At 38.1% G+C, this 23,103-nt stretch overlaps 1 protein-coding gene across 4 annotated transcripts in view; it reads right to left on the reverse strand.

The window, feature by feature from the left end:
- PTPN22 (protein tyrosine phosphatase non-receptor type 22) overlaps positions 1 to 23,103 on the reverse strand; it is a 48,105-nt gene that overhangs the window by 20,035 nt on the left and 4,967 nt on the right. For 3 of the 4 annotated variants that reach the window (XM_039841241.1, XM_039841240.1, XM_039841239.1), the window contains 11 exons: positions 19,406 to 19,493; positions 9,528 to 9,636; positions 9,183 to 9,259; positions 8,928 to 9,023; positions 8,454 to 8,492; positions 7,224 to 7,295; positions 7,072 to 7,131; positions 6,325 to 6,467; positions 5,756 to 5,822; positions 4,882 to 4,954; positions 2,651 to 2,742 (listed from right to left, as the gene is read on the reverse strand). In XM_039841241.1, the coding sequence (XP_039697175.1) occupies positions 2,651 to 2,742; positions 4,882 to 4,954; positions 5,756 to 5,822; positions 6,325 to 6,467; positions 7,072 to 7,131; positions 7,224 to 7,295; positions 8,454 to 8,492; positions 8,928 to 9,023; positions 9,183 to 9,259; positions 9,528 to 9,636; positions 19,406 to 19,492 (915 nt within the window). In that variant the 5' untranslated portion in view covers position 19,493. Of the gene's footprint in view, positions 1 to 2,650; positions 2,743 to 4,876; positions 4,955 to 5,755; positions 5,823 to 6,324; positions 6,468 to 7,071; positions 7,132 to 7,223; positions 7,296 to 8,453; positions 8,493 to 8,927; positions 9,024 to 9,182; positions 9,260 to 9,527; positions 9,637 to 19,405; positions 19,728 to 23,103 lie in introns of those variants that run through there. The other variant, XM_039841242.1, reaches the window with a different exon arrangement.

The raw sequence follows: 23,103 nt of genomic DNA on the forward strand, positions 1-23,103 counted from the left end.
ATTAAGTGATTTCTATTGTTCTGTCTTCCAGTTCATTCGTTCTTTCTTCTGTACACTCTATTCTGTTGTTGAGCCCATCTACTGAGATATATTGTTTCAGTTACTATATTTTTCAGTTCTAAAATTTCCATTCGGTTCTTCACACCTTCTGTTTCTTTTTTGAGCCTTTCATTTTTCATGTTTGTTTTATATATGTTTGCAAATTTTTCACTGAACATTTTTATCATGGCTGATTTAAAATACATCAGATAATTCTAATATTTTTGTCATTTCAGTGTTGTCATCTATTGATTGTCTTTTATTCATTTGGTTTGAAATAATAGGCTCTAGATCTTAGTTAAATCTGTTTTGGCTGTTGTTTGTTTGTATGTGTGTTTGTTTTTCACTCCATTCTAATGGGAGAAAGGGGGTGCTACTGCCGCATTGCTACCTTGTTATCACCAGGCAGATTCCACCTCCACCGGTCTCCCCGCTCAACCTCTGTTGACACTCAAGGGGAGACACCATAGGAAAGGCTCCCTTTTTGTCTCTGACACTGTGGTGGGGGTGGCCTCATTACTACTGGATTATGGGGAAAGTTCTCCACTAGGCCTCTTCTGACCCTACTTCAATGAGGAGGCATTGTGGTGCCACATTACTGCCAAATGGAAGCCTAGGCTCCCCATGTTGTCTCCACTGGCACCACAAGAAAACCCCATTGCAGGCCTGAGGGGATGAAATTCCTAGCTCTCTACCTGACCTCCTCCAACACCACCCCAGCACTTTATTACAGTCTTATGAGGGTGGCAGTCTAGGCTTCCTCTCAGCCTTTGCTGGCATAGGTAGGGTTGAGGCCATTGGTGTTGACTGGAGTAGAGTGATTATTATCTAAAAGTTTTGTGTCTTGCTGGGCTACCCCTTTTCTGGTCCTTTGGCTACAGAGAACATGGGGTCTCATGTTGGGTCTTCTCTTGTCTGCACCATTGGCATTTCCAACCTGCTGGATTTTTCGGTTTCAAGTCTGGGATATATGAGGCAAAGGAAAACCCAAGGAAGTCACTATCATGTCTTTCCTTAGATCTCAAGGTCCCTAGCTAATCTGTCTTCTTATATTTGTTGATATATAATGTCTAGGTTTTCTAGTTGTACTTACTGGGAAGAATAGAGAAAAGTATGTCTACTTAATCTTCCCAGAAACAGAAATTCTCCTTGGCTGACTTCAACCAGTTTCCTCTGCAGGAGTCTGAACCATGTTCCCATGTTATCATTTACTGATGAAGGACTCATTCCAAACAACCCAACCGTCAGAAGCCATGGTGCTGCTACTGTGCTAAATTTGAGTATTGCTATTTCCTGGAACCTAAATAAAATATTAGCCTACATACTCCAGCAATGCATTAAAAGAATGTTCTTTGTTCAAGAAGAGTTTCTTCTATGAGTACAGGGATGGTTGATATTAACAAATCCAATGATATGACTGTACTAATAGGTTAAAAGAGAGAATCCATGTGCCCATTCCACAAATGCAAAAATATACAATTGACAGAAATAAACATTCTTTCTGGAAAAATTCTTAATAAACTAGAAATCAATGAATACTTTCTTTAAACAATTAAAAAATGAATATCTCTGATCAAGTCATCACACTTAAGTAGTGAAACACAAGACTCTTCCCATTACAATTAGATCACATCACTTCTACTATTCAACCTTGTTCAGAGGGTACTAGCCAATGAAATAGGCACAAATAAGATGTAAGTGACATTGTCTGGCAACTATACTCTTACTTCCATGATCTTCCACCATATTGTTGCTCCTTGGAGTTGACATTAACTATAGGATTGCTTAAAAACTAGCCTCAGTAGTTTTTCTCTCTTTCTCTTCCTCTCCATGCTTTATCATCAACTTGTAAGAATTATGATCAAGGTCTTTGCTTATATACTTTGTATTCCTAATGCTGGGAAAATAGTAGGTCCTCAGTGAATATTTTCAGATTAATAATCCAAAATATTAAAAATTAAATTAATATGTGCATATTACATATACCCTGGGAGATAAATCAGTAAGTTTTGTCTTCTTAAGGTTTGTTCAAAACCTAATTCTTTGTGATTACACAGTAAGTACTTGACTTATCAATTTTTGTGATGAGATCAAAATAGTGTTTCCTAGAATACTCAATATTTTTTAATTGGAATTTGATTAAATCATACTTGTTTTATATCTAAAACCTTTGGCTATTCTAAAATATTCTCAAATTTTAATGACACATATGCAATCAAAATGAGGCTAGAGTAACCTGAAAAATTATATCCATACTCAATGATAATTTCACTTTGCAATTGTCTCTCTCATTTCTAATTCGCCGCACAACTCCCTAAAACATGGGAAAAGAATATATGCTTGTCCTTTCACTTACTTCTATTGTTTCTAAATTTAGCTAAAAATTGTATGCAATAGGTTAACCAGAAGATGTATTTTCTAAATTAAAGTACGTCAATTAATTTGCCCTTTTCCACAGGAGATTTGCCAGCCATGCACCCCATGCACACCTGACACTCCGATTTAGTTGTGATGATAAACAATCATCTAAGTCCTGTAATTAATCTGAGATCCCTTCACCAAAATCAAACATTTTTTAAAAAATTGACAAAATATGAAGTTTAAAGTTTACCTCTGCTCCAGAGTGTTTATCCATGATAATATCCAATTGTCTCTTAAACAGTTCTACCACAGCTTTGTAGACCAGTTCATACTGTTCCTGAGCAGTGTCACAAACCAGAACAAAAGAAAACAACAAACAAAAAGCTTGGTGAATTACAGAACTAGATTTCAGGAATATGAACCATGTCAATATCAAATTCGAGGATAGCAGACCTGAAAAGACCATCAACATTAGTTTAATTACAGTGCCTTACATTTGTATAGCCCATTTTAGATTTCAAAGCCCTTCTAGGCTGCTAGAAACAGCTAAATATTTGATCTACCCTGCAGCATATTTTTTATGTTCTAACCCCACTTTCTTACTTATTTTTCCCTCCACATCATCCCCTCTGTTTTCCTTGCTTACATTTTAAAATTTTTATTTCATACTAGATGCATTTTTTTTTTAAAGCCATCTTCACCTTTTCTGGAGAAAGGTAGATTGTGGTTGATAGGTGATAGACGGTTTTGATATGTATTATTTAATTTGACCCTCATAATTGATCTATAAACAAGCTAGGCTATTATCCTTGTTTATAGACAATTTGTCCAAAGTCATTCAGAAATAATTTCCAGCACTTGATTTTGAACTACTTTTTATCTGAATGGGCCTATTCAAGATTTTTCCTGATACTTTACATAATTGTATACAAATAAAGCACAACTTTTCCCAAACATAATATTAACAGGAGAACAATGTAGAGTCTATGTCACCCAACACAGCCATTGGTACACTCTACAATTTTTTTAAATCAGAGAAAAGTTGCACAGGAAGCACTCAACTGGTTACTGTGCTATTTCCTGATTAGTGTCAGAAAATGCAGCTGCAACTGATAAGATATTTGTTCAGCTAGTCATTGATAATACCAAAATGTGAAAGGTAATTTCAAGTTGTTTCAGCTGTCTTCTAACTCTTAAAAATAGACCTGAGATGGACTTTTTATGAACTGGGGTGTGGTTTTGTTTATTGATTCAGTATTACAACTTAATATTATAAAACTAGGTTGCATACTTTCTAGAGTCTTTATACATTGACATGGATCAGCCTTCATTTAAGTCTGACGGCACTAAACCAGCCAATGCTTTCATTTCACATAAACTTTCCCCCTCACAGGTTGAATATAGAAAAACACCTACAGTTAACATAAGAAAAAAATTATTTTTTCCACTAGCTATTAGTGGAAAACCTGTGTGGGCCAAACAGAAGGTTCATATTATAATACCTCTTCCTTTTTTCCCCTCAATTCATGACTTCTAGATAAAAATATTTGAGCTGTCATTGTCGATTATTTTACCTCTAAACTTATGTGCAAGTTCATTTGTAAGTGCTTTAAACATGTTAGGGTCTTGCTATTTAAGCAGTAAAAAGTAGTTCTAATAAATTATATAAAAGTACCTGTTACATAATATCAATAAATGTTTGATGACTGAATGATGGAGACCATTTAGAATTACGGTTAAAATTATTGGTGAGGAAATACGGGTGAAATTAATATTGTAGAAAGTGAGAGATTTGGGTTGAGAGTGTTTTACACAGGAGGGACAACTTGAGCTGGAGAGGAGAGAAAAAATGGGAAGAGCCTTACCTAATAGAGGGAACAAGTGTGAGGAATCTGAGATGGGTTAAAATATTACGATACATATTATGTTTCTTTAAAGTATGCATACAATAAGGACCAGAAGAGACCATAGAAAAATAATAACAGTGGCTACGTCTAGGTGATAGGATTATGGTTGGTTTTACTTTCATTTTTCATTATTTCTACAAATGAGCATAGAGAGTGCATGCTCCAGATTCTGTTACCACCTCCTGAAGTAGAAACTATCTCTGATTTTCTATGGTTTCAGAAGTGAATTACTACTGCAAAATTCAAGTTAACCTGACCTAGGTATTTATTTCTTATAAGTCAAACAGCTCGTTGCATTTTTTTTCTACATCTTTTGTAAGAAATACTATTTGGTTTCTTAATATTTTCTAGATAGTAAAATTACGGAATTAAAGAAATTTGACCCAGGGCAAGGGATACAGAAAAATATTGGGACATTCAGAGTTAGAGGAAATGGGGATGGACTGACACACTTGATAGTAAATTGGTGTTTTAGCTAAGCAGTCAGCTGTGTTTGGATGCCTTACTATTAAACAGAGAGATGGAGCTAGACTCAGACAATGATATGATCCATTCACCATAGTCCATACCCGGGTTTGAACTAATGAAGGTCTCTGTGTTCGCATTTCCTGGATCAAACTAAAAACACTGAAGTTCTCAGGAATTATCTATCAAAAAAGAAAAAGAAAAAAATATCTTACTCCTTTGTTCCTATTTTTGTTAATAAATTATTGCCACTTTCTCATAGTCTTGTTACTTTCATGATATCTGCTCTCCTAACATGAGGCAATATTAGAAAATGGGTATATTTTTAAAACTAAAGAGGACTCTCATCATCACACCATGATTTATAGCCTGCTGTTTTCCCTAGAAAACATAAAGAAGGTCTTCAGAATGATTTCACATAGGGTGATCAAATGTCTGAAGTTAAAAATATGAGGGAGAATGCTCAGGAGATGAGCAAGTATGAGTTTTACAAAATAAAAGAAGTTGGCAGATAGGGCTGAAGCCCATATCTTAAACTACTGATTTCTTATTCATGTATAGACTAGAACACAAAGTTTGACTGTGGTAAATTGAGTCCATCTACTAATGCAGTTTGGATAAAGGAAGGGTGACTATGTAACTTAGGACAGTGGTCCTCAAACGACACCATGCATCATCAACAGCACCTGAAGAGTTTGCGGGGCCCAACCTCCAGAGTTTCTGCTCCAATCCATCTCGGGTGGGGCCCCAGATTTTGCATTTTTAACAAGCCCTCAGGGGATGCTGATGCTACTTGTCTGGGGACCACATTTTGAGAACCACAAAAAATAGGAACTAATTTAATCATCCAACACAGCAGGTCTACAAGTAAATATTCTAGAAAAGATGAATTGTAGAGATAAGTGTTTTGAAGAACCAAATGATTCCTAAGTCTGAAAGTAGCTGGGCAAACAAATGGAAAGTGTCTACGAAGAGAAACTCACCCCATCTTTTAGCAACATCCACGTATAATCAATAGCACAGATAACACCAGTCCTTCCACAGCCGGCACTGAAATGAAAGATCACAGTAGTGGCATGTACAGTTGCAGATATTGGATCATTGACAGTAGCTGGAAAAGATCTGAGGAAAAGGAAACCTGGAGGCACTGAAACTTGCTAAACCCTCCCATTTCCCAGAGCATGTTTGCAAATTGCCACATCTACACTGAACCTCAGGATAGGTCCCAGGCAACTTCTCACAGCAAGTGTCTCTTGAGCTGTACTAGTCACAAGTAACTTATCAGAAAAATGTTAATTTAATGTTCGGGTTGAATTTATCATGCTTTGTTTCTGCTGTGGACCTTTTCCTTTCAATCGCTCTCATTTCTGAGCTTCATTCCTTTCCGATCAACTGGGAAAAAGTGAGGTGAGGATCAGGAGCCTGCATCCTATGTGCTCCTACCACCTTAATTTCCAACAAAGTTAGTCTTCCTTCAGTTAAAGCATGAGTCCTGGCCAGACAGGGACATTTGGCTCGTTCTGCGTGGAAGGTTCACACAACAGCATCGCACCTGCAGTGAATGCATATGGGAACACTGTCGTCCTCTTGGTAACAACGCACATCCCAGATGAGCTCAAGTATAGGGTCTATAGATGAAGGCACGTCATGGTCTGGCCAATTCTTGTAATGAAACTGATAGATAGTTCGGGTTTCCTATAAGAAAAATAGCCAAAATAAGAGCAGAGTTCAAGGTTAGGACTCCAACTCATTCTACCACGAGATTACTCTGACTTTCTAAGTAGCATCTACATCCTTTATGAAATTTATGCTGCTTTCTTCCCTATAAGACCTCTGGTGATCACATGCCTTCTAAGAACAATTAAAAGTGATTTCAGGTCACTTACTACTGGCTTTTCCCTGTCTGCCCCACTCACTAGAGGAGGTAGATATGAAGACAGTCCAAACCAGAGCTTCCCAACTGAAAAACTTCAAATGGGTCACAGGCATGCTGATATATTAAATCCCTCTGCCTTTGAGAGACTGGACAGCCTGAGCTCTCAATGTGATTCCTGGCCTCTATTTACTGTACAGCATCTATTCACCCTACAAATGTTATTTTCTATGGGTGCCATGGCATGGAATAGATTAGGGAGCACAGATTACACAAAAGGTCTCTTCTGAATGTGAAGATTTTTCCAGAACATCAAAGGCCCCACCAGTCCCCACTGTCTTATGCTCATGTTGAGTCACATACATATATATTTACCTGCCTGATCTTTGTAGGCTTTTGAGTTTACTGCTCCTGTTCTATACTTACGTTGTTGAACTTGACCTTTAGAGTCCTGATTATGTAATCAGATTTCCCATTTTCAGCTTCCTAAGAAGTCAATTAAAATATTAGTTATTTCGGAGACTAAGATTCAAAGACTACTCTCTATAAAGTAGGTCCAGGAAATAGACAATACTTACACAGGATATGGAGAAAGGGCCAAGTTGCAGTTGCGACTCTCCTGGCTCAGCCCAGTAGCGCTCACACTTTTTCTGTTGCACAAAGCAAAATATAATGATTTCCCTCCATATATTCTAATCTCTTCTGGTAACAAAACCACTCCCTTATTCAGAGGCAAATTCAGCTCTGTGTCCTTCACCTCGGGTTAGAGACTTCTAATCTAATACTTCTAGATGTGGCAATTTGCAACCTCATGGCCTGGAATCTCCAAGGGTGGGAAAACAAACATTAAAGGATATATAAATTATAGACTTCCTAGAACTCTGAAAAAGTAGAAACAGGGATCTGATACTTTCGGTATTTCAAAAAGATTAACAGAAATCGTACATGTACTAAAAGCTGCACAAGCTAACTGAAACACCAAGCTCCCTTGGTTTTAACTGGAATTGTATCAACTCAGAATGGCAGTAGTTTCGAAGGGTGCTGTTCAATAGAAATATAATGTGAACTACATACGTAATTTAAAATTTTCTAATAGCCACATAAAAAATTTAAAAAGTGAAATTAATTTTAAAAAATATGTCTTACTTAGCCAACATATCAAAAAATTTTTCAACATGTGATTGATATAAAACAGTCATTAGACATTTGACATTTTAAACTAAGTATTCAAAATCCAGTGTTTTTAATATTTGTAGCATTTCTCAATCAATATGCTAAATTTTCATTGGAAATATTTTATTGTCATTTAGATTTCATGAAATTTATAGTTAAAAAGGATTCACATATCCAAGTTGTTCCAAACATACTTAAAGTTTTCCAATAATGAAATTAAATGTTTTTAAATTTAAATTCATTAAAATAAAATAATTGGATCCCTCAGTCTCACTAGCCATATTTCGAGTGTTCAATGGCCACGTGGCTGGTGATGCCATGTCAGACAGCACAGACTTAGAAGCCCTGACTGGCAGTTAAAGATGGCTGATTAATAAAAATGGGAAGATGAACTGTCACTTGGAAATGCATACCTTATTTTTACTTGAAAACATAGAGTCTACCAGGAAAATAGACAAAAGGGCTCCTTAGGCATAAAAACAGAAAAAGCCTTGAGAGTCATTTGGCATTCCCAAACTCAATACTAGCAAGATGGGCATAATTTTTAACTAGTTACATTTAAAGAAAGTTCTGCTACCAATTTCCCCTTCTTTTTCTTCTTTCCTTTACCTTTATGTATACTAGAACGAACTCACCTTTCCCATTTCAAACTCCATGCATGCCATCACAATGATCTGGGGGGATGAAACAAATAGAAACTTAAACATCGATATAGTTAGAAAAAGCAGTTAATACGTAGGTCCCGGGGTCAGAGAGTGTTAATTATTTTTTCTGTTTTGTTTTGATTTTTTAACCAAAAGAGATATCTTGATGAATTATACACTGTTGCTCTTATCCGTCCTTCTCTCTGCCCTCACTTCCCTTTTCTCTGTTCAAATCAGTAAATTCTTATTAACAAATGAGCCTCACAAGATGAGAACTTTCACTTCCTTGAACAAGGGTGACATCGTGATTTTGACTAAGAGGTGCCCAACTACCAAAATTCTAGAAACTGACCAGAAATGCACTAATTTTAATACATAGTGAACCTCGGTCACGTATTCTGACTCTCTGCCCTTTTTATCCCTAAAAACTAGACAATATAGTAACAAAAGTAACTCTGCTCTTACCAGGACGCTGTATTCCCAAATCATCCTCCAGAAGTCCAGGGTAGTTGTAGGCAAGGGTCCCTGGGTGGCAATGTAAGCCTTGGGTCCATAAACTCCCTAAAGGGGAACAGAAATTACATGGATGACTACAAATAATATCCTTTTCTTCCTGCCTAGTATATTTCCCTCCCTTTTTCTTAGGTACCTAAAGAAACATGGTCTGGTATTCCCCCGTCCCCTCTTAGGCATCTAGAGAATATGGAATATGGAGTATACCTTAATGAAGTTGGCATTGATGTAACTGGAATCCTCATCAGAGGTTATCAGGGACAGCTTTACTCGGCTATGATCATCTATAATACAAAAGAAAGACATACTCTAATAAAGAAGGCTTACTGTAATGCAAGGACTAACTTTGTGAATAGTAGATCCTTGCGTTTGAAGAGTGAATGCGTGAGTGAGTGAGTGAATGAATGTTCTTTTGTAGTCGTAAATAGTACAAACTAACCTACTTGCCAAAGCCATGTTCCAGAATTAAGAACATCAAGCAATGGGTAAAAAGAGATAGGAAAAATGGAATTTGGGAGATGGTACAAGTTTATAGGGAGAAATGAAACTTACAGGGCAAGATATCCTTATATCTGTTTTTCTTTATATTCTTGGGCCTCTCAGCCACGGCTGTGGGATAGGTTTTGTCTGCCTTGTACTTGGTAGATTGTCTTTTCAGCTTCTGTAATAAAATTCAGAAAATTAATTCTTCCTAGAGAAAAGAAATAAGTTTTCTCTAGAGAGCTTTCCTTCTCCATTACTCAAACATTCCACTTCAGCCCTCTCAGCATCCTCTAGGGCTGATTTCATTGAGGACAGAGTCTCAGAGCATAAGGGTAGCAGAGTGCAGTGACATTTGGAGAAGTGAAATAATCACACTTACTATAGCTGAGCCACAAATAGCTAAAACTTAGAGGTGAAACTGATGAATATTTAAAAAACCAACTTCTTCTGAAAATAAACTATGTGCTCCACCCAAAGGGTCAGCTATTAAAAGTTGAATTTACTTTCTTTACAGCTACTACAGGACTATTTTAAGTAGAAATGAAGCTTAAGTTGAATAAAATGTCTCTGTGTCTAGCAAAATTTCAAAGATTCAGTCCCAAAAGCAGTCATTAATTTTATATGACCCAAACTTCAAGCCCACCCCTCAACCAAACAATAATCTTCAAATAGTATCATATTCTGTTGGTAGAATATGAACTGGGCCAGTCAGGGGTTAGCATATGATTGAACCAGATTTCTCAAGGTTGTGGAATAACTCCTTAAAATTATTCCCATTTGCTAACATTATATTATAGACCAAAATTTCAGGTCAGAGGAAACAGTGGTTCCTCTTTAGTTCCTTCTTGTAAATCAACCTTGTCCCAAATTATGTTTAATGCCCTTAAAAAAAACCACACATTTAATAGACCTGATCTTCCTGAATCCTACTCAGTTTGAGAAAGGGAAAAACATCTGTGAGAGCCAATAAATATTTGTAGACTTCAACCACAGAAACTAATTTTTATTATTTGCCTACTACATAATAGACCAATAGAATTGGTCACATGATGATCATTAATTACTTCCTATGGGTTAGATCCCTCGGCGCCTACTCAGTTTTCATTCTCTTTAACTTCCTTCTTGAAATTTCCTCCACCCTTGGCCCTTATTAGTCTGCATTATCTTGGTTCTCCTCTTTCATTTCTGACTTCTCCTTCCCACTTCTCACTTGTTATTACTGCCTCTCTGTCCATTTCTGTTTTCTAACTGTGAATTAGCCAAAGTTCCAAAGTTAAGTCCTCAGCTCTCTGCTCTTCTCTCACTATATACATTTGCTCAGAGACATCATAAACTCTTAGAGAAGGCATACCAGTGGGGTTTTTTAGTTTATTTAACTGATTAAAATTGAATTATAATTCCAACCCCCCATTGGAAGAGTTTCAAATTTCTACGTCGAGATTCAACTACTAAATTCCAGTCCTGAAATCCCACCCATGTCCTGGACACTTATTACTGCCTCAAACTTAGCACATTTAACACTAAAATCATCTTTGTTCCCACTGTTAATGCCAATGGCACTATCTTGATGCCAGGTAACCATACTCTAGAAACTGACGGTCACATTTGGTTCCCCCCTTCCCACAATTCCCACCTTTAATTCAGTCAGCAAGTTCAACTGAGTCTTCCCATGCAATATCTCACGTCAACTTTCCTTCCTATGCCCATCACTGATACCTTAATTCAGGCCCTTTCCCCCAAAGCTTGAAGTGTTACAGTTGTTTCTTAACTCATCTTCACATTTTTCTGTCTTTCCCCGTTAAAATCCATTAGGCATAATTCTGCCCATTTAGTCTTACTAAAATACTGTTTTCCTTATCTCTCATGCTCAGAACGACTTCAGTGAATCCCCCTGGCTACTAAGAAAAAATCTACACTCCTTAGCCAGGTACTGAAGATTCTCCCCAATTGGACCCCGAGCTAATTTTTCCATATTTCCCACTGTCCTAGTATGATGAGGCTTCTAAATGTTGACATCTAGGTTCTTTCAAAATTGTACAAAAAACAACAATAATAATAAATAAAATAAAATAAATGTTGTACAAATTGATGTCACTGATAATTAGGTGTAACTTCTTTAAAACTATGGTACTCCTTTCTCACAAATGTACACCCGGCACTGCTTTTGCATTTTCCAACCATGATTATGGTCAGTTTTGTTCCACAGGGTAAACTAAAAAGAGAAATGAGGAAACAGAGAAAGAACTTTTCTCAAGTAACGAGCAACAAGCAAAAATAAAAAATAAAAAAGAAGGGGATAGTTAATTACAGTTATTTAGTCACTTATATTTCACGTAGTGTTTTTACATAATTACTTAGGATGTGTGTCTATCTGTAGGAGTTTTACTTAAGGACGTTTATAACTAAATCATTTTTAAAAATGGGTGAGGATGAAGAGCCTAAAATAAAAGTATGCTGTCACAGAGAAAGAAAGAGATAAAAGAGGTATTAAAGAATAGAAATTTGTTCTGACAAATCATTCCAATCCATCATTAGATTTCAAAATTAGCTCAGGATTACTTGATAACTGAGTCTGCAAGGAGAAGAAAAAAGTTGGGGTCATGAGATATTTGTTCGCTGGGAGTTCATAACAAAGAATGATCAATTATCTAGAATCTAATTAAATTAATACTTTCCAAATAATAAATAGATCATTAAATCATTATAGCAACTCAATGTATAAGAATGTAAGCTTTTTCCAGCTAAGGATGACAAATGGAACAGACAACCACCACCTGCTTATTTCTGGACCACAAATGTCAGCGTGTAGTGCTCTACTAACCATTTTTTTCTATTTCTAGAGTTAGATCAGACACAGGTGACCCATTAAAAAGCAGGTATATAGTCGGTTCTTAAATCTTAGTTTCTTTTTCAATGGTTTGAATTCTTGCGGATTTTCAAATTTGGAGGAGAGATGATGAACTGATAACTATACTGCATATTTTTATACTAAGATGGATGCAAGTGGGCTAGTTTGAGAATTTAACTGAGGACATAGCACAGATAGATGAGCGACTATAAAATTTTTCCACTTGAGTTATACTAATTTCTAGTTCTCTTTGTTCGTATGCACCTTCAGAACGATCATTTGCAGGTTGCCATTGATTCCAGGGCTGCTTAAAAGATGTCAAATCCCAGAACAGTCCTTTCTAGAAGTCTCCAGAACTGAGCCTTCTGCATCCTTGTTACACTGTTTTTATTTGTTTGTTTTGCTTTGCTTGCTTGTGGACTGCTTTCCAGGGAGAATGTTATAGGCAAAGCCCTTTTTATAAGACGTGCCTCAATTAATCTGGTAGGCATTACAGGTGAAGGTCATGTGTGTGTGTCTGTAACCTATGCTTGTTTAGCTGTCTTGACCGCGACCTTCAGCAATGGGACAGGATGGCTTTTTTCCCCTTATTCTCTCCATCTTCCTGGAGTCATATGATTGGATGACAAAAGGAGACACCCGGTTACCCAAAACATCACGTAGGAAATGCCAATAGAATTGTTAATTTGGAAAGTGTGAAAGATTTATTTTTCCAGATATCTTACTTGAAGTCAGACCTCTTTTTTTCATTTTAATTCCCCTTCTCTTCCCGTCAGACGCCCAGGTTCCAACACCCCAGCAGAGAACAAAACAGAGCAGAATTAGGAGAGAAGAACTTTTGAACCTCACCAGAAAAGGAGAAGCTCTGAGAGAAGGAAGGAAAAGGGTATAAAAGAAAAAACAGGGCCATGGGGGTAGGTTGGGCTGGAGAAGAAAAGATAGGTCAAAGGGGGAAGGCATTTATCTGCAAACTACAAAGTAGGGGATGTGAGTTCCCTAGAAGAGGCATCGACAAAAGGAATCAGGGGAAGAGTTGCTAGGAAAATAAATAAAAGAGGCCAGCATCCCTTCTGGACCCTGATAGGTTGGAATGTATAAGAAACCAGGTCGTGTGTGTGCTTGATAAGCTAATAGTAAGCTCATTTGGTTATTGGACTCTACCCCTTTCCTTTCAAGACAGGAAAACAGAACTGAGGTCTTGGCCATAAAACTCCAGAAATCAGGATTGAGTCCTTTGCATGTTCTCATCAAATAGCGAATTAATGATTGGTAAGTGAATTAAGGTCACTCCCAAAAGAGAACAGAAAGAAAAAAGAAAGCACAAGACCATGATACTTTGCTTCAGAATACTACGTTATCATCTAGAAGACATGGCATAAGTCATATTTTGGATGAGTGAAACCTGGCTCAGCTATGCTAGGTGACGGAGGGGAATCAAAGACAGGCTGTCTCCAGAGCTTCTCCAGGTAGTTCCTCGATGCCTTACGACTGCAGGTCGATATTATCTGTCCCAAGGGTCCAAGAGGAGAGAGAGCACAAATACTAAGAAATGGAATTAGGGGCCTGGGCCTCTAAATCCGGTAAACAAGAGTACTACTAATACGAATGGGGGACAAGCTTGAACTGGCCCTGAGTGGCCCAGCTATATGCAAGGATGGATTTTATAAACGTAATGTAGAGTGAACGAAAAAAGACATAAAAAGAAACATGATTTCATTTACGTCAAGTTCAAAAACAAGTTAAATTAATATCTATTGTTTAGTGATATGTATAGGTCTTGAAGTCACGCAGAACAACAAAGGAAAAAAATAATCTCAGGATAGTGTTTACTTTTAGTCTGTCGGGGGTTGGGGGCATTTGTGATTTGGAAGGACACCCAAGGGAGGTCTGGAGTGCAGGCAATGCTCTATTTCTTGATCTGAGTGGTGGTTATATTATTACTGATTGCTTTATTACTAATTGTTAAATTGTATATGTGTGTTTGAAGCACTTTTCTGTGTATATGTTAGATTCTGCAATTTTTTAAAGTTTAATAGTTAAGACCATTGGATAAACTGAAAGCAATATAGTGTGTGTGGGGGGTGGGGGTAGAGAACTAAGAGCAGAGCCTCGAAAGTTAGCTTTAGTTCAAATGTGAGTTCTACCACTTCTAACTGCACGACCTTACGTAAGTCATTTAACCTGTCTGTCCCTCAGTGCCTACTACATGCCAAACACTGCGCTAGGCCCTGACAGGTCCGAGATAAGCAGAATGAAATCTGGGCCTTGCCTTTGTGGAGCTTTGATCTGCTGGGAAAGCAGACATTAATCAAATAATCACACAAATCAGTGTAAAACTGGAACCGTGATAAGTGCTATGAAAATAAGTATCTTAATAAAGCTGGGGTTGGGGAGATACTTAAAAAAAAATAACAAATGGTGCTAACGAGAACTTATAAAAGGAGATTTGAGCTATTCAGGCAGGCCAGGGAAGGCTTCTTTGAGGAAGTAACCACCAAACTGATGTTTGAAGAATTAGGAAGTGTACACTAAGTACAGAGGAGTATGAGGGAATATTCAAGGAAGAGGTAGCGGAACGTGTGCAAAGGCCCCGTGGCAGAGAGTGTATGACAAGGACAAGAAACCAAACATGCGGTAAGAAGCTGGAGAAGCACTGAGAGCTGGTCCATGCAGGACTTTGTCAGCTGCTGTACAGGGTTCTTTGGGAAGTAAATGAGGTTCTGCATGTGAAGCACAGAGTCTGGAACTCAGTTCCGGGGGTTGGCTATTATAGAAAGTAGACGAACAGGAAATTTATATGAGAAAACAAAGATTGAACATATTCATGGAAATTTTTCAGAAACCAAAGAAATAAAATTAACATAAAGAACTGTTTTATAGCAATTAAATTAGAAAAAAATAAAGTGTGTTATGATTTTACCTAATGCAGTATAAAAATAGAGGTTAAGAGGCTTGGACCAGAGTTTCAAATCCTGGCTTTGCTATTTCATAGGTAAAGATAATACTTTCCTCTTGGAATTATAGAAATTAAAATCGCTTATGGTGAATCACTCAGATTGCCTCACATATGGTAAGCAGTCAAAAAAAGTATCTATTATTATCTTTTATAGTTATTAAATTGAGACTAGCAAGATGGTAGAAGAGATGATAAATTCAGATATTGCAAATTAAAAAATCTTTTTAGAAATACAGTTGGCAATACTTAATCAATTAGATGCTAATAGTCTTTGACCCAATTATTCTTTTGAATTTTACCTCACCTCAGATATAATTCAAAAGAAGGGAACACCACATGGACAAACATATTTATTGCAGTGGTACCAATAGTCATGAAAAATTAGAAATAACTTAAATGTCCAACAATAGAGAGATAACTAAATCATTTAGTTGCCTACTAAGTATCAGGCATTTTGTATATTGATTCTACTATCTTCACAACAATTCTGCGAAGTGAATATTATTTGTTCCCACTCTTCATTTACTTCGTTCAACACAGCTAATACTAGACAGAACTCCAATTCAAACCCTGATTTATATGACTCCAGAGCTGTTACAAGTACCGATGGTAGAGCAAGACTACTTAAATTCAGAACTCAGTTCTACCACGTCATAGCTATGTGACCCTGAGCAAGTCAACTCACCTCTCTGTGTCTTAGTTTCCTCATCTATAATGTGGAAATAATAACAGTGCCTCCTCAATGGATTAGATGAGTTGCTATAAAAGTACTTAGAATAGTTTCTATAACAGGTATAGAAGTATTAGCTATTATCATGATTATTATCTTTTCATTATACCATGCTGCATCATAAGTCATTCATACAGATTTTAATTAATATAATTTTAGTATAATAAGTGAAAATAAGAATACAAAATTGTATTTATGCTTATAATTACAATAATATAAAATATGTTATATAAATGGACAAGAACTAGAATTTCCACACACGAAAAGTTTGTATTTGTTGGATTGTTGGTACTATGGTGAATTTATTTTCTAATAATACTGTTTTATAAGCATAACAACAATAGGACCATTTTAAAAAAAATCTTTAAGAAATTTTTAATAGTGTAGTTGCACGTTGCAGCTTCTGCATTTTAGAAATCATACTACCTAGGGACTTGCCCTCAGGCGAGGCCCTTTGAGGGACTTGGTGTTACTGGCTGAAGCAAGACACTATTTTATAAGGATTAAATTCACAGGCTCAGTAATGACAGATCCAGGTTAAATTTCATGTCAATGGCTGAACGGCTCAGCGAGCTTAGGCCAATTACTTAACCTCTCAGAGCCTCAGTTTCCTCATAGGTAAGTCGGAGACCATCACTGCTTCCTATGTTTCCTTTTTAACAAGTAGAAAACAAGATAATACATGTGATGCTTCCTTGACACCCCACCAAGACTATCAGTTATAATTAAATATTTAATAGAGTAATTAGTTGTCTAATGTCGGCCTCTCTAGACATCCTCTGATGTCTTAGGCGAGAGGCTCCATCAAAGCATGGAGCATTGCGTTGCAATGCCAGCATCCAGCATAATGCTTTGCACATAGTAGGCACTCAGTAAATATTTGAATGAATGCATGAGTGGTCAGTGGCAGTTTCGACTACAGAAAGGTTACAGAATTTGGCTTTGACCCAGGGAAAAGGCGCAAGCAGCAAGGTGCTGGCTTTAGCTGTCGTAGCAGGGCTATGTGCTCTGTACGCAGATGCCCCGCCAAGGGGCAAGTGGGGACTGAAGCCTAAGCCATGGACCCGGCAGGGGGCACAGAGTGTCCACCTGAAAGTAGAGACGACTTTGGATAATTCCCACCAAGGCACCACTGTTTAGGGGAACGGTGGCCTAAACTTCAGAAACTTCAAATCCTGGAAGAATACGTTAAGGGCTTAAGGTAGGATGTGGGACATGACCAGGGAGAAAGAACTCCAATTTAACAGCAGTTACTTACTTGTCCAAGCAAGCAACCTGACCCATTCACCACTCCCCAAACCCCCCAAAGCTACTCTGTCTGGTATCTCGGCTGAATCTTTAGGTGGGGCTGAGGGCAAGATTCTGTTTTTCCACTGGAGGACATGAGTCAGTGAACGGTGAGGTTCCACTTAATCACCACCCAAAAGCAAGGTCTTTAAAATCAGGAGCTAGAAAAGCAAGGAAGTGATTAATACAGGAGTCAGGACAGTGCTTATTGCTAGGGCAGGGTAGGACAGGGTGGGGGCGGGGGTGAGGGACCTTACCGGGGAGGGGGTCTGGAGAGGTCTTTTGAGATCTGACAATGTTCTAGTCCTTGATTTGGTGGTGGTTCCTTTGCAATTATACACATTTTATGCACTTATCTAAAAGTGCATTATATTTCACAATTTTAAACAGTGGAAAAAAATACAAACTATAAAAGGGTTTTAAGCAGGGGGAAAAAAAATGACCAGATTAGTGGTATTAAAAGATCACTTGGGTGTTGAACGAAACTTTGATTATAGGTGAAGCAAAGCTAGCAGCAGAGAAAACAGGAGGTAAAGTGGCTGTATAATTTGGTGAGAGATTATAATGACTGAGCTAAGAAGAGATAAAATATTAAGGATAGAGTCTACATTACTTTAAAAATCACAACTGAAATGAAACAGAGGCTGGCACTGCCCCTCATCTCCCTTTTCCCTCTACGTGTTGGGTGAATTTGGCCCAGGTATTACAGGCCAGAGGCGGGCACACGTCTAAACAGACACAGGCCATGATTCCCCTCCTACCTCCCTCCCTGGTAACTCTACTCAGCGGGACTCAGACTGCCTGGCCAGTGGCAATTAGAGCATGACACCACGATATTATCCAAGTTGAGCTGACACAGGGTTTTCCGTTATCATATGTAACCACTCAATCGTAATATCTAATCACTCCAGACTTTTCAGAGTGTTTTCACATCTACTATCTGGAGCCAGGATGTTAACTCCACAAGGACAAAGGTTTTTGTTTTGTTCACTTCTGTATCCTCAGCGCCTAGAACAGAACTTGGTGCATAGTAGGTTCTCAATAAATATTACTGAATGAATGACCACAATTGATTATTATTGATATTTAATCATCACGACAACCCTGTGAAATATGGATTATTTCCCGCTTTTGAGAAGTTAGAAAACAGACTTGGGGAGATTAAGGAACATGTCGAAGAGTTGATAATTTGGTTGATGACAGAATCATGATTTAACTTCAGGTTTTATACTCTTCAGTTTCCTTATCTTTCCCACTCCTTCACAGCGGAAGAGCTAAAGTCTGTAGTTCTTATGACTCTGAAACGGCAGCTGGAAGTATTGCAGAATACATTATGGGTACTATCAGATACCCAATGCCATCTGATATGCTGGGTTATAGGATGAATGAGGCCTACTCAGCTGCCACAGCATCAATAACAATAACCACAGTTCCCTCAGAGGAGATACAGAGTTCCTCTGGGAAGTCTAATCGCATTGACCCTAGGCTACCTTGAGTTTTGAGTTTATGTTTCTCTCCATGTCTCTCACTTGTCTCTACTCCCCATCCTAGCCGTTCCACCCCTCCAAGCAAAAGAAAGTTAAGGAAGCCCTGGTATCGCAAAAACATATGGTCCGACCTTTTATTCTCAGAACTAAAAGAAAAGAAAAACTAAAGAAATGTGGCCGCAGGCAGTTTTGGTGTTCTTCAGGAGCCTTTGCCATCCAAATGGAACCCCAAGGGGAGACTAAAAACATAACGTTCCACGAAAAGTTCATCTTGGTCTCTCTCCTCTTAGTATTAATTAAAATTAGTCATTTGAAGCATAAATTACAACTCAGATGCCAGGGAACTCCAGATGGTCAATTAATATTAGTTTTTATACACCTGGAATAATGTGTGTCTTTGGTAGGATTCCCAGTCCAACTCCAATACTAGCTAAGGAACATTAAAAACAGTATTTTTGGAGAGAATATCTAAAAGATATGTGAACAACTCAGAGAAGTCAAACTTTTAGATTGTCTCCCTCCTCTCTTCTCCTGCAAGGTCTGATATTCACTTTATCTCAAGAGCAATTTGGTCTAGGAGAACCGAGTCGGTTTAATAGGCTATGTAACTCCCCCAAGGGTGTCACATGTAGGACTCACCAGAAATTCATTGGCAAACTCCTCTTTGTTAATTTTCTTGTTTTGGGCTTCATCCAGGAACTTCTGCAGAATTTCTCTTTGGTCCATGCTGCAGGGTAAGAGAGACAGTCTATGAGTGGGTTAAGGGAGGGCATGTCCAATGTGTGTCATGGCCGAGGTAGCAGTGAGAAGCCACTGCCAAAGCTTGAGAAGAGCATGTTGAAGGCTGTGGTTTACTGACTTCATCACAAGCCTGAGAGGAAATTAGTATGTAACCAGCCTCTGTGGTCACACAACAAAACCATCACCTCACTCCAGGGCCCTAGCGCCTGCCTTCCTTCTCAAGAAAGGAACCTAGTGACAATTCAAGTTTTTCACAAACAAGACGCTAACCAGAACGTAATGTGTGGTCTTCTTAGTTCTGAGACTGTTCCAATCCATCACCCTTAAGTGAAATTCATCTTTTTTTTTTTTTGCTTCCTAGAGAAAAGGCAGAATTACAGGTTTCGTTGAGCTTCTGCCTCTCTCTGTTTCCCCTATGAGCACAAAGGCCCTGTTGACACCTTTTGTTTCCTCATGTCCCAAATGAACGCTGCAAAGTTCAGTTAGACCCGGAAAGGGAGACAGACACTGGAGTTACTAAGTTTCTAAAGATTTTCTTGTCACTGTGATCAATGGCAAACTTCTGTTTATCAGAGAAGGTGTTTTTATTCAGAACTCTTAAGTCTGCCATACAGACCTCATGCTCTCTTGGATGAAGCAAAGTCAGCTGCTTCTGACAAAGTCCACGCCTGCCTCAGGGCTGGGGAGGTGTTGGCCTCCATTTAGGGAAGTGCTATGGATTTCAGGACCTCCCTGTCCTCCAGGACTTTGTGAGCTTCGCTTGTGTTCTAGGTATAAAAATTCAGAGTGTTGGTCTATATGGGATCTGGGAGCACAGCGGCCCCTGCGAGGGGACCTGATCAGGAACTTGGCATAACATCCCCGTGTGTAATGAAGGAAATGACGAAGAAACAGAAAAAGAGTAAAATCAACTACCTCGCTGACAACAGCATTGCTTTCGGGCAGGAAGCCTGAAGAACTATTTCTCCAGAAGAATTTCTACTTTGTAACCTATGCCTTAGAAAAGGCCACTTGTTTCAGGAAGCCACACTGTATGGGGGGCACTTTGGCCCCATCTGACAGGTGGGCTGTTCTAGAAAAAGCTTCCATATCTCAGCTTGCATAAATTGTTTCCTCAATGGGTACAAACCTACCCAAGAGCCTCATTCATAGTGAGAAAAAACAAAAATCAGCGTATCATCTCTGATGAGGACGGAAGGTTGATAAATATATTAACAAAATTAGTCTGAAATAATCCTGACGAATACTGGGAAATGTGATGTTAGAACTGCCTCTGTTTAAGATATAGCATTCTTATCTGTTTTGCAACACTATTCAGACTCCTTTTAGGACACTGATTATGAACACTACAAGGCCATATCCATTTCCCCGAGCCCTTATAGCAGGAAAGCAAGTTACTGAGGTATCCTGCTTATAGGCAATGGGAAGCCAATAAAGAACTTCAATCTCAATCTACAAAATAAATTAAAACGAACCATAATTCTTCAACACTATTTGCTGAGAATAAGATAGTATTTCTTAAGTTATCACCATTTAACATTAAAGGAGAATTTCTTGCTGCTCTAAATAATGTAATGTGTAATTTGGCTTTAATTTTAAAACATATAAAATGTGGGAAAATTTTTAAAAAGCCAAAATTTCGAGTTCACAATAACTAAAATCACGTGAGAGTATTACTTGGCTAAATGAAGACTAGAGGATGCAAAGAAGAATCAATTGTGTAAGTGTTGCGATTAAGAATACTTTTAAAAATTCTTTTTCTTAAATTGGAAAAAACACACAAAAATCCATCAATTTGTTCAACAAATTAATTGAATATCCACTAAATGCTAAGCACTATATTAGGGGCTGGGTATACAATAGTGAACAAGCCAGAATCTGGTGAAAAACACCTTTAACCAGTTAATAAAGCATCTCACAACTAAAGATATAGACTTAACCACTGAGAAAAATATTCCAAATTATCTTGTTCATTTGCAAAGAAGCAATGCATTCCCCTAAAAGGAAATGGGTTTCTGTACTGACATAAAAGAGATACAGTTTTATAATCTGTCCCCTTAAATTGTCTTCGGTTCCATCAAAATCAGAACCTTACTAATTAATAGATAAAAAGATACCTAATAAAATAAAAATCTATTTTCCTCAAGCCCATATTTCAGAACAATCTATAACTTTCTTTTCTTCTTAGGGTGGGATAAGATGGAGGTAGATATTAGATAAGAAAGAAAAACTTGTGCAGATGCCTGCCCTAGTCTTTTAGCCAAAATATAAGGATCTGAAATACTGTCTTAGCAGAACTGCAGATCTGTTTTTAAGCAAGCAGCAATTCTTAAGAGTCTGTTCAACTCTAAAACCAAACAATATAGAAACAACGTGAAATAGCCAAACCTCAAAAACCCACTTAGCTAAAAGGCCATTTCCTGAGCAGACCACTCAAGCAAGCAAAAACCAAACTGAAGGAGAAAACAAAGAACGTGTTTTATTTTTAACAAATCTAAGCTACCACTTAATTTTTCACACTTCCTTCTGCAGACACTGGAAGGCAATAGCAGCCTAATGCTTTTCGATAGGTTCTGTTGATTCATTTGTACCTTGTGGGAAGATCAAGAACTGGAAAGAGGAAACAAGCCATGCAGCAAAGATTGCCAAGTCTGTAAAAAAAGTGATTTATGATGAAACATTTAAACCCATCCGGCATAAGCCCTAACTGAACACAATAATTCCATGCAGTAAAAGCCTCCTAAGCGCCTTACTAGAACCATCGAGGGGGAGATCTAGTGGAAAATAAAACTAAGTGTGCACCTGAAGGGGAGGAGCATCCCACTGCTCCCTCGTGTGGCCCTGGTGTTTGTTCAGAAGATGACAACAGAGAAGAGTGCCAGTCACATTGTCACCTGCTCCAACAAGAAGGGAGTATGCCAATTTAAAGGGAAACATCAGTGCCATGGGGGTCAGGAAACAGATGACGAAAAACAACAACGACAACAAAAAACGTTAACCAGAGAATGTCAGGGGAGATAATTAGGACAAGATAAACGAGTCAGAAGGTTTCTCAGATCACTTTTCTCTCTGAGGAGGCATGTTTTATGCTGGGGAAGACACTCATCAATCTTTGCTTTAGTTTCGCTATGATGGCCTTACCTTACATCCTGGGGTCATTGATTCGAAATGGGCTATGTGTATTATCTGTGCAACACTCAATCCTTTGTAAGCATCCTCTTGGTCATCAAGGCCAAGGTCTTTTAGATTCAACCTGTCTTTTCCATTCTTATGGTAACCACTATTCCCTGTTTATATCTGGATTCCCACAGCAATAAGTGCTTAGTTATCTTCCTATCTCCCACTCTAGTATCTCCTGGTAACCTAAGCTGGGTGAAAGTTCTTAAAACTCCATAATGCTGAAGAACCAAAGTTCTTAGTGATAGTCTAAGCGAACGAGTCAAGGTTCCTCACTTGTCACCAAGCCCCTCCCCACCAAGCGTCCCCGCCCAGCCTATCCGATTGCATCATCTATACACCTTGTTCATTCGACTGCCACTTCATTTGTAACTTCTCACCTTTCCCCCTAATTTTCACCAAGATGAAAATGAAGTCCT

Source organism: Pteropus medius, unplaced genomic scaffold (genome assembly GCF_902729225.1).
Source record: "Pteropus medius unplaced genomic scaffold, Ma_sr-lr_union100, whole genome shotgun sequence".
Lineage (NCBI taxonomy): Eukaryota > Metazoa > Chordata > Mammalia > Chiroptera > Pteropodidae > Pteropus > Pteropus medius.